At 35.8% G+C, this 12,776-nt stretch overlaps 1 protein-coding gene across 1 annotated transcript in view; it reads left to right on the plus strand.

Moving 5' to 3' along the window:
• slc4a10b (solute carrier family 4 member 10b) overlaps window positions 1-12,776 on the plus strand; it is a 79,918-nt gene that overhangs the window by 42,026 nt on the left and 25,116 nt on the right. Inside the window, 6 exon segments of the mRNA XM_051906082.1 lie at window positions 117-305; window positions 5,045-5,133; window positions 7,644-7,787; window positions 7,789-7,802; window positions 7,880-7,967; window positions 10,515-10,661. Coding sequence (XP_051762042.1) covers window positions 117-305; window positions 5,045-5,133; window positions 7,644-7,787; window positions 7,789-7,802; window positions 7,880-7,967; window positions 10,515-10,661 — 671 coding nt within the window.

The raw sequence follows: 12,776 nt of genomic DNA on the forward strand, positions 1-12,776 counted from the left end.
CTTTGTTGCATGTTCCCAGGGGTGGGGTTTATATATATATATATATAAGGCCAATAATGCAATTTTATCCTCTTAACTGCTACTGATCATTTAATGTTGTGTGTTGAATTTCTTAGACATGATTCTGGACCAACAGGAAGTGGCTGGGCATCTTGAAGATGATGTCAGGAAGAAGATCAAAGAGGCTCTTTTGAAGCAGCACCATCATCAGAACCAGAAGAAACTGGCCAATCGGATTCCCATCGTCCGCTCCTTTGCTGATATTGGGAAGAGACAATCTGAGTCGAACTGCGTGGACAAAAACGGTATTCATGTATCTTAGCACAGAAAATACATGAGGTCTGATTCTGCGGATAACAATAAAATTATATACACTACAGCTCAAAAGTTTGGGGTCAGTAAATGAGTATGTTTTTTCAGTAAATATACATTAAATTGATCAAAAGTGACATTAAACTGAGTGACTCAAAGAATTCAAAGAATCCTGAAACAAATGCAAAGTTTCCACAAAAATATGAAGCAGCACAACTGTTTTCAACATTGATAATAGTAAGAAATGTTTCTTGAGCAGCAAATCATCATATTAAAATGATTTCTGAAGGATCATGTGACACTGAAGATTGAAGTAATGATGCTAAAAATTCATCACAGGAGTAAATTACATCTTAAAACATAGTACACTAGAAAACAGCTATTTTAACTGTAATAATATTTGACAATATTACAGTTTCACTGTATTTTTGATAAAATAAATGCAGCCTTGGTGAGCATTTCAAAATCTTACCAGCCCCAAACTTTTTGAACAATAGTGTATAACAATATTCAATGTTCAAACAATTCATAGTGGTATGTAAAATCTCTTAAAATGCAGAAATAGACATAATTGTAAAAGTGACTCTTGTATTCTGTACACAAATGGAAAGATAATTTAGGCTATTTTCCTTTTATAGGCTATTTACTTGCATGTAATTCAGTAACGCTGGTGATTTGCTTTGTTTGATTGTTTGTTGTTGCTGGTTTCATCAGAAATCTGTCACTCCATTCTGTGGATGTTTAACTTACACATGTCAGATCCACCATCTCAGAGTTTCTGTGTCTGTGTTGTTGTCCCGTGTGTGTGTGTGTGTGTGTGTGTGTGTGTGTGTCTGACAGGCGTTTCATCTCATCTCTTTAAGTCTCCTCTGTGGCGATCAGTTGTTTCAGATGGGGATGATGGGCAGGTCTCATCTTGTTCTCCATGTTGGCCTCTGTGCTGCTCGTCCAGTGTGTCCATCACCTCACCTCTCCCTCCTCCATCATCCTCCACTTCCACCCACCCAAACAAGAACCCCACCGCCACCTTCAGCCCGGACAGAGAGGACGGCTTGGATCCAGGCAACTTTTAACTTGAGAGACTTTCCCTTCTGCTGTAGTGCTTCCTAAAACATAACATGTAAAGGTGGTTATCTCAGTGAATAGGTTGCACGTGATAAAAATCATCTTAAATGGTGGCGGAATGTAAATAGTTAAAATGCTGAGTAAGAATGCATGACCCTCTGAGAAGATATTAACAACAAATAGGAAATGTTGTTAAGCTAAACCATTTCAATAGCCATGACTGGATATATTTAGTTGCTTTACTTCTAAAGGTGATATCAAACAGTTTTACACTAATAAAAAGCTACTAAACAAAAATTAGTTAACTGTATCTATTCTATATTAAGTGGTGAGATCTTTTAAATTATGATTAAATGAGTTTAAAAAGAGCAGTATTTATTTGGTGCTAAAATAAGGATGTAAGTTAGGGTGACGGCATCCATCTTAAAGGATTAGTTCACTTCAGAATTAAAATTTCCTGATAATTTACTCACCCCCATGTCATCCAAGATGTTTATGTCTTTCTTTCTTCAGTCAAAAAGAAATGAAGCTTTTTGAGGAAAACGTTCCAGGATTTTTCTCCATATAGTGGACTTCACTGGGGTTCAACAGGTTGAAGGTCCAAATGTCAGTTTCAGTGCAGCTTCAAAGAGCTCTACATGATCCCAGACGAGGAATAAGGGTCTTATCTAGTGAAACCATCGGACATTTTCTAAAAGAAATACAAATTATATACTTTTTAAACACAAATGCTCATCTTGCACTGCTCTGTGAAGCGCCACGCATTATGTAATCACATTGGAAAGGTCACGCGTGACATAGGCGAAAGTACCGATCCAGCTGTCTACAAAGGGAATGTGCAAAGACTAAGTCAAACAGCCTTTACAAAAAAAAGGTAAAACAATGATGTCGGACACTTTTGAAGTTGGAGGAGAAAATGAGATGGAGTTTTTCGCTCTACCGTGGTACTTCCGCCTACGTCACGCGTGACCTTTCCAACATGATAACATAATGTGTGGCGCATCGCAGAGCAGTGCAAGACGAGCATTTGTGGTTAAAAAGTATATAATTATTATTTTTTTTAGAAAATTACCGATCATTTCTCTAGATAAGACTCTTATTCCTCATCTGGGATCATGTAGAGCTCTTTGAAGCTGCACTGAAACTGACATTTGGACCTTCAACCCGTTGAACCCCAGTGAAGTCCACTATATGGAGAAAAATCCTGGAATGGAATTCCTTTTTGGCTGAAGAAAGAAAGACATAAACATCTTGGATGACATGGGGGTAAGTAAATTATCAGGAAATTTTAATTCTGAAGTGAACTAATCCTTTAATATGATAATATACATATATGCTTATAAATGACACACAAAAGTTCCAGGAACACAACTGAGTGATGATTTAAATGACCTGGAGAATCATTTTGCCATTAAAATGATCTGTCTGAATGAATCAACTCACTAAAATGAATTCAAATGTTTTTTGGAACATCCGAATGATCATATTTATGAGACAAATACACATGAACACCACCAAAAGTCATAATCACTGGTGGGAAGATTTCCTTTAAGTACATTTGGTATGAAGAACAATGAAAAAGCCTATAGCAGAAAATTCTACTCATTTGGCCAGTTTAATAGAGCGTATTAGTACCTGCCCACTTTTTGTGGTTCGGTTCATTCATGAACCAAACCAAACCATCTATGAGTTGAATCACAACAATACAAACCTTGATTTAAAGAAAAAAGTATTTGAAAATCAGACAAAAAGACAAAGGTGCAGGACTGTGAACTTAACTTTAGTGAGGGAAAGAACTACAATCCCATGAAGCAGTGCAGTTGACATAAAAAAAAAAACCTGACAGGTAAATATAAAACTATTGATTTAAAGATGTTTATTGTGTATATAGAAACAACACATTTAATGTTTATCCCAGAAATGGTTGTTGCGGATTACGTCATTCGGAGCCCGAGTGATCCCGAGATATCAAGGTCCCGCCCACACTCCCGCTTCCGCAAGCACAGCTGTCAATCATGATGTTACCATCAAATAGCTAACTAAACCTTATTGGAAAAACAAATACTTGTACATACATCTGCGTCATAAGAACTACCTAAAATGACAGAAGCCATCTTTGGAAAAAAATTATTTGAAGTGAAATTAGATTTTTTAATTTGGCTCGTGTCCCATTCAATTACATGGAGAGGGCGGGGTTTATGACCTATACTGCAGCCAGCCTCCAGGGGGCGATCAAAATGTGTTGGCTTCACTTTTTAGGACTTGTGTGGCACACTTGATTATGTCATTTGCAATGCTTCATGGGAGTGGGCAGCGCTAAAGTGTTTTTTGGTGTGATTCGCTTGTTACGATTTTCTGGTGGAGATTTCTTTGCAGAATCATGGTTGATATAGTTTTTCACCAGGAATTTCACTTTTAAACATTATTTATTATTTAAAAATTAAGTTGGAATGCATGCTTATGGCTTCAACAAAAGCAAATACCATCGATTAACAACCTCGTAGCTGACATTAGGTCTGTCTTTAATGTTTTTTGTTATCATTCAAACCAATTCCCCTATGGGGAAAATGAATAGGATTGTTGCATTCTATTGGTAGACAGGTTTGGGTGACAAAACTACATTTCCCATGATTCTCTATGGCTGCACAACTCACAAGATGGATCAAATACAAAATAAAGCATCAATTAGACAAATTTTCTCTTCATTGTGTTGCACAAATGCTAAACAACAGCTTGGAAAATTGTCCAAAACATCATAATTAGCTTTGGCTTGTAGACCAGCAAGAGTTGAGCTACTTTCATGCTACTGGAAAAATGTAGTTAAGTTGCTTCGTTTAGTTGGTTCACACCCAAACACTGATGCTAAAATGTAAGCAATAAGTGTGAATTTAGTATTGTACGATCCGTACCAGTAGATAAGCAGTGTTTTTGCAGATAAATTACATTATTATACCGTGAGGAAGGTGAAGGCTATTCTGAATATTCATCACCTTTATACAGGGCTTATGTTTAGGAAGTTTGCCAGCTTCCCACACGCTAACGCTAACACATGAAGTGCACCAGACCCCTTCGTTCTCCTCTGCTGTTTTCTGTACAAATGCTCAGAGGATCATTAATACTCTAATTCATGCAGCGCTGAGCCAAAGCTGCATTAAAACAGCAGCGAGCATGACTAATAAACACAAATCTGTTCATGCGATGTAGGACTCGCTCATGCTCTCTTAACGAAAGGGTTTGGTGCTTCTTCATGCGCTGAAAGCTCTAGAGATGTTTTGCCTGCTTTAGCTGCTTTTAGAGTAGAGCGCAATTGATTTGTTCATCGAGTTTGGATACAGTGATGCTTGGTGATTTGTTTATATCCATTTTTGAAGGCTGCTGTAGTTGGCATACTCGCAAAAATGAGAAATTAGTACTAGACATCATCTCTCAGCTCATTATGTCTCACTTTGTGGATGTTTCATTCAATTGTGATGGTTATAACACATCTGAGATCATAACAGAACTTCATTAAAATCATTTTCTCTCCTATCAATCCATTAACTTCGCTACATTTAATTGGGAAATACAGCCGATGCTTATGCTGCGTTCCATTAATCAGTTGATTAACATTGATTAGCGTTGGCATTGTGTTGATTGATTGATTGATTGGTAGCTTATGGGTTTGCAGGTCAGATGATTTCACCCCAGTCTCAACCCATGAGCACAGAGGGCAAGAATGACGTGAGCCGTGAAAACAGTGCCGTGGACTTCAGCAAGGTAATGACACAGAATGATTCCTCAAATACTGCAAGAAGCAACTATAGAAATATAACTATTTCAATAAAATATACTGCCAAGAAATTAAAACTTTTATTCAGCAAGGATGCATTAAATTGATCAAAAGTGATGGTAAAGACAAAAGATTTAACACTGTTCTTTTGAACTTTCTGTACTTTAAAGAATTCTGAAAAATTTATCAGTTTCCACAAAAATATATGAAGCTGCACAACTGTTTTTAATAATGATAATAATAATAAATGTTTCATGTTAGAATGATTTCTGAAGGATCATGTGACACTGAAGACTGGAGTAATGGTGCTGAAAATTCAGCTTTGCATCATAGGAATAAATTACACTTTAAAAAATATTCAAATACTAACAGTAATTTTAAATTGTAATAATAGTTCAAAATATTGCTGTTTTTACTGTATTGTTGGTGAATGAATACAGCTTTGGTGAGCAGAAGAGACAGAAATCTTTCTGACCTCAAACGTTTGAATGGTAGTGTAAAATATAACCAGATGTGGTTAGGATTGCAAAGGGGCAGAACATTTCCAGAAACTTTCCATGGGAAGTTAAGATGGGGAATTTTGGAAATATTCCAAGTTGGAAACTTAATGAGAATTTACAGGGATTAAAGGGAATTAATTGGAAATTTTGGGTAATTTATACAAACTGTATCATATACAGACGTAAATATAACATTTTGTTTGGTCATAAGCAGACATGCAAGCAAACTAATACAATTTTTTTTTAAATGACATTTTTGACTGATTTATTTGAGAGTAGAACTGTAATCAATTCTTTCATTGGACCAAAAAAAAAAAAAGCTTTTCCAACTACATTTCAGTTCCGTTATAGGCTAAAATCCTGGAATTTTGCAACCCTAGATGTGTATATGGAGCCCCGCACATGACATGCAGGAAAAAAAGTAAATCGTGTGCACGATTTACTATTTCGTTCCCTCGGTTTGCTAAATCGTACGCATGACGTACTATTTTGTTCCCTCAATTTTACTAAACCGTGCACACGATTTAAATATTTCGTTCCCTCGGTTTGGTAAATCGTGCACGGTTTACTATTTCATTCCCTCGATTTGCTAAATCACATGCACGATTTACTATTTCGTTCCCTCGGTTTGCTAAATCGCATGCACGATTTACTTTTTCGTTCCGTTGATTTGCTAAATCGTGCACATGATTTACTATTTCGTTCCCTTGATTTATAAATTGTGCGCATGATTTAGCAAATCAAGGGAACAAATTAGTAAATTGTGTGCACAATTTATAAATCGAGGGAACGAAATAGTAAATTGCACGCACGATTTAGCCTACTATTTTTTTTTTTTTCTTCATGTCATGTGCAGGGCACCGTAGATGCATAATTTTTTTTGGTAAAAAAAAACAAAACAATGTTAACATCAATTTACTGTAAGAGTATAGATTTTCAAAAACTTGTATTACATTTATTTAAAAAAATGTTATGGTAATTCTTACTTTTTCTTCCCCAAAAAACAAATCTGACTGTATTTTATAGTAAAATTACACAATGTCCTGGTAAATTTTTTTCATCATTATATGATGAAGTAACTTAAAGTTTCTGTTAAAACAACTAACTTTTTTAGAGTGGATAAAAGGTCTCACAGTTCAGGACAGTACAAAGAGGCCTGTCGATTTCTCTGAACCTCCGTCTGTCTGTTCTGTGAAAGGGATTATGGTTTAAACACATTGTGGTTGAAACCCTCTTTACCTGACATTAGACTGTTCTGGTTCTTGCGTTAAGTGGGTATTATGGTTGTGATCCCATGAACAGATGAGAGTGCTGTCTGGGTTCACAAGGGTCATGATGAAATGCTGCAATAAAAGAATCGCATTATGAAATCTTACACAACACATGGCCTTTTGCTTTATGTTAGCCTACATAATCTCTTTGGCTCTGTACATCATCTTGATCTTTGACCCTAAACCAGTCTAAGAACACATTTCCACAGTAATCAGAATTCTACAAAGCGTTTTATATAGTATGTGCGCATATAGGATTGTTTTTTTCATGCTTTTTAATATTCTATATGAAGATTTGATGATCAAATCTCAGAATTCTGGATATGGATTTGTTGCATAATTATGGTGGCTTGACAAAACCAGCATACTAGTAGAAAAATGGGTTAAGATTTCTATCATAACCAGTGATATTTTATAGTTATCTATATGTTCTATTTTCATTTTAGTTAATTTAATTTTAGTAAATTAATTATTTTTTGTTATATCTGTACTAACTTATCAAAATTATTCTTTTCCCATAGTTCGCCAAAAAACACCTAGGATGATTCTAACTCAACTATTAAACTTTTAAAATCACTTTAGAGTGTCCAGTTATTTAAAAACAGCCTAAGGCTTGAATGACAAACCTGTTCAAAACATCCGTGCAAGACTTTGTTCTCAATATGCATGTGTATTTCTCACCTAGTGATGCAGTAACCTGACTCCTGCGTAATAATTTGTGTGTAGATAGACCTGCACTTCATGAAGAAGATCCCTCCAGGTGCAGAGGCCTCTAATATCTTGGTTGGAGAGCTGGAGTTTCTAGACAGGCCTGTAGTGGCGTTTGTCCGCCTCTCTCCTGCCGTACTGCTCAACGGCCTGGCAGAAGTGCCCTATTACGACCAGGTGAACATTGAAGCTGTGATTGTGAAACTCAGCATAAGAACACCAGTTACATTACTGTTTTGTGCTTGATCTGTCAGGTTCCTGTTCATCCTGCTGGGGCCTCTGGGTAAAGGGCCACAATATCACGAGATTGGCAGATCAATTGCAACCTTGATGACAGATGAGGTAAGAGAGCATTGTATCGTTGTACAGATTTACAGCTTTTAACAAGGCCCATTTTAGGAGGGCTTTAGCCTATATATGAAACCGTTGACAGGCTTCGGCTCATCCTTGTATTTTAGTCTGCGTTATTCAACGTGTTCTTCAATCCGCAGCAGCGCAGCGTCAAAAGCAGAGGACGACATGTGCGCATTTATTGATAGATTGTTATGATATCTGCATCTGTGTAGTTCTTTGTCATAAATGCAGTTTACATAATATGATGTGGGAGCAAGTCAAGACGGTTTCCCATCCACTGTGAAATCTGGGCTTATTTATTTATTTTTATGAAATTCGTTTCATTTAAATGGCATGAGACTTTTCCTACTCTTGCTACTTCATACTTCAGTGCAATAAAATTGCTAAAATTTGTTATAATATTCATTTTATAATAAATCCAAAAGCAAAACACGTGAGAAGGACCATAAAAGGGACTGGAAATGGCAAATGAGCTGATGAGTGGTCCTCTGCTGCCATCTACTGGTTATAGTGGTAATTTCTTGTCATTTTCATGTTAAAAGTGTTTGTTTTCCAGCAGTTGACAGAAATCCTCCACTAAAGCATGGCACATTTTCCATGTTATCACCATGCATAAAAATGATAAATGTAGATCTTCTTTAAAGTTAATTTTACTGCACAAATGTAGAGTTAAAAAAATAACAGTGTTTAAAACATTACATGTGTTGAAAAGAAAATGTAAAAAATATTTTACCCACATATTGCCAATCTAGACAATTACAGTAATATAAAGTTTTTCTATATTCTTAATGGATATTAATGGATATTAGCTGGTTATTTAAAATGATTAGAAATTAATTAGATATTCAGGGATTGACTTGATAGGTAGTGTAGAACTTACTGTATTTTTCATGCCTACCCTAGTATACAAACTATTATTATTATTATTATTATTATTATTTTGGATGGAAAGGGAAAAACCTACAAATTAATTACCAACCAATGTAAAATTACTTAAAATGTACTTGTTTACTTAATTGTGATAAAAGAAAACAAACTAATGTGATATACATAAAGTGTTTGATATTGCGTATTTATGTTTGTTCTCTAAAGAGCGTCAAAGGGTTTCTGTTTACAACGTGTTTTTGCAGCGTTGAGCAATGTAGCCAATCACAGACATGTCTGATGATCTCTTGAACGCAGTGGCCAATCAGAGGCGTTTAAGTTAGTCAGAATCCACTCACTGTTTAAACGCCAGAGTTTTGGTTCAGTTCTGCATGCCTTCGAATCCTCTCATTATAACAAACGAAGTGTAAACACAATGTAAATAAGAGGTTGATTGTAACAGATCTTTGTGAGACTACCATGAACTGAGATCAGTGACAGCTTTTTAGTGATTTTAAATGAATTTATGCCAATTAACATCCTTTTATTACTTTAGATTACAATACAATACGATAACAAAGAATAGTTGACAACGTTATGTTGGACTAATTTAAAAACTGCCTGCATCATGACGTGATTAATACATAGCCATAATGCATTAATTATTGATAACAGCACAGTTACCTAAGGTATTAGTTTTTAGCATTCGCAACTTAAACTGTGCTTTGGAAAAATGAGTGAAAATCACAAGTTAACGACTCTTCATGGCAGACACTGATGTTTGTGTACTATTCTGAAATAGCTTTTTTAAAATCTCGCCTAGGGCACTAACAAAGCCCTGATTTTATCCAACATTAAAATGCATGATGGAAACATTCAAATGTACCCATTAATATTAATAAATGTAACTCATGAACGTTGATGTCTTTTATCACATTACTGTTGTTGCTGTGCTTTACATTTTATCCAGAACACCCTGCAAATTCACTACCTTAAATGGATTATTACTACTTTAATAAAACGGGTTTCATGCAGACTGGTGTCTCGCAGAGATGAGAGGATACGAAACTCCTGAGGTCTTTCACAGCTCAGCAGATTCTCTCTCACTTAGTCTTTGAGGTGCAGAGGAGACTTACAGAACGGCCCTAATAACATGCAAATGACTGTTAATTAGCCAGAAAACCACCCTTCGTGCCAAGCTGCTGGTTGATGTTGCTAAGGCAACATCTTAAGACATTAATGAAGAGCATGAACATGTGAATATGTACTTTTTTCCAGGCTTCCTGTATATGTGGTCTTAAAGAAATAGTTTATCTTGAAATGAAAATTGTTTATTCACCCTCATTTCATTTCAAATCCTCGTTTTTTTTCTTTTGTGAAACACAAATGGAGATACTACTAGGAAGAACATTCAAAATGTTTTTTAATACAAAGAATGTGGACTTTACTTTTTTGTCCTTTTTGGAGCTTGACAATACTTTTGTTGTTCTTTCAAACTCTAACATTGAATCTCATTTTGTGTTTCACAAAGGAAAGAGAATAATATGCTAATAATATGACAGAAAATATTTTGATTTTTGTAAAAACTGTTCCTTTAATTCAGATTTCTTCTTTCATCACATCTTATTCATATTTTTGACTAAGAATGTTCTGCTTTTTCTTCTTTTGCAGGTTTTCCATGATGTGGCCTATAAAGCTAAAGATCGCAATGATCTGATTGCTGGAATTGATGAATTTCTTGACCAAGTTACAGTTCTGCCACCAGGAGAATGGGACCCTTCCATCAGGATAGAGCCGCCAAAGAACGTCCCATCCCAGGTCAGTGGAACAGGACTACAGACAGGAACTATAAACCACAGCTGATGTAGGACAGAAAAAAAGTACTAAAAAGTTAAGTACTAGTCAAAAGTCTGGACACACTTGACTAAATTTATGTTGCTCACAATCTTAAAAGGCTTTTGATCTAAAGAAATACAATTTGTAGAGAAATACAAATTGCACATAAATATGAATTTCTGTACAAAATGAAATGTTTAATTGCATTGAAAGGGATGAGTTGCAGTATGTGGTGAAGGAAAAGCATAATGAAGTAGTCATCACACATATTCCTTCTTTACTAGTTTAAAAGCATCCCATCATGCACCTCATGGGCTTGATTTTGTTTTTGGGCTCTACTAGAAAAGGTTTTCATGTTTGAATGTTCAAAAAGCACATAATTTTCCCATATTCTCCATTGTTGCAGCTCCTTTCTTCCCAGTCTGTCAGTAACGCTCTGTTTAGTTCCTGTCTCTATGAAGCCCCTCCTTCAGAAAATCTCAGTGTGCTCTGATTGGTCAGCTGGATCAATGTGTTGTGATTGGTCAAGCGCTTCGAGCGTGTTTGGTACAGTAAATGTCCCGCCTCTTACCATAACCGCCAGTTTCAACACACTACTAACTAACTCAACCAAGCCCCTGCTCCTTTATTTTGCATATGCCTTGGGCGGGAATTATTTAAATAAGGAATATTGTGACGTGTTCGTTCCCGGAAGAAACTCAAGACTACAATGGAGGCGTTTCAGGGAGTTCAGAAACAGTGACACTGATATAGAGAATAACTCCCGCTGGAGGGACTTTGTGCTTTGGAGCTTTGCAGACCTTTTTTATGCTCAAACTGCAACATTACACACTAAAGAAAGATGGAAATGTAAAAAAGCATGAAAAGTCCTCTTTAAATATATGAGATTTTATGTCACTACATCATTCCCATACTTCCATTGTGTTATTTTAGAGTTTTTATCACCTTTAATATTATTTTAGAATGTGTAAAACATAATGAATAATTAGGTGTTAATGAATAATTAGGTGTTTTCAAACCTTTGGCTGGTAGTGTAGTTAGACACAGATATTATTGTGGTTAATATCAAATGAAAAACTGTTCTGTTCAGTAAAATCATTTGTCTGTACAGTAAGTCATGTGATGTAATGCACATGATTTATAAAGAGCACAGCTGGCTGTCTTCTCACTGTGAGTCTCCGTCTGATTATAAAGATTAAAACGGAGCATTTATTGTAGAAATCACGATCTAGAAATATTGAAGAGAGGATTAACTGTAGCTTTGCACTGTAAAACGGAAAAGAGCGAAAATAGACCCATTTTCTTCAGTGCATTTCAGCGATGTAAGCACAGAAGAGCACACAGACATTAATCTGAGGAGCATATTCATCTCAACCCTGATTATCTAAATGATTTACTTGTCCCTAGTGCTTTTAAATGTTTTAATGGGATAGTTCTGTCAATATTTACTTAATGTCATGTTGTTCCAAACCAGCATGACTTGCGTTCTACCATGGAATACAAAATGCATAAGAAAATTTTGCTCAACCATTCAAAAGATCAACTTTTTGAAAGAAATTAATACTTTTATTCAGCAAGGATGGATTAAATTGATCAAAAGTGACAGTGAAGACATTTTTAATGTTACAAAAGATTTGTAGATGGTTGGTGTAGATAGATATGCAAGGAAGACAAGACCAATCACAATTCAGTATGCAAAATTTCATAGCTGTCTACAAAGCAAATGTCTGTATGTTAAAGGTGCAGTAAGCAATTTCTGAGAAACATTCATGGCTCCGCCCCCAAAATAACAAACACGATATGCAACACAGGCAACGACTAACAGCTGCCGCATTAGACAGCTCGCGCAAGCATGGATGAATCAGCTGTGATTCAACAACAGCATATCTTGGTTTTGTGAAACATAGAAAAACCAATGTTACTCGCGTATCGAGCAGAAACAAAGTCTGTTTTCAGGCCTTCCCGCTCTCTAACGTCTCTCCTGCACTGGAAAGCGTTTCCAATATTAATGCGGGTCATATAGCTTCTTTCCAATTACATTCCTCTGACCTTTTCCTCTTTGGTAATATCTCACCCATCTCTCTTTCTATAAATGTC

This window comes from Ctenopharyngodon idella, chromosome 9 (assembly GCF_019924925.1).
Source record: "Ctenopharyngodon idella isolate HZGC_01 chromosome 9, HZGC01, whole genome shotgun sequence".
Lineage (NCBI taxonomy): Eukaryota > Metazoa > Chordata > Actinopteri > Cypriniformes > Xenocyprididae > Ctenopharyngodon > Ctenopharyngodon idella.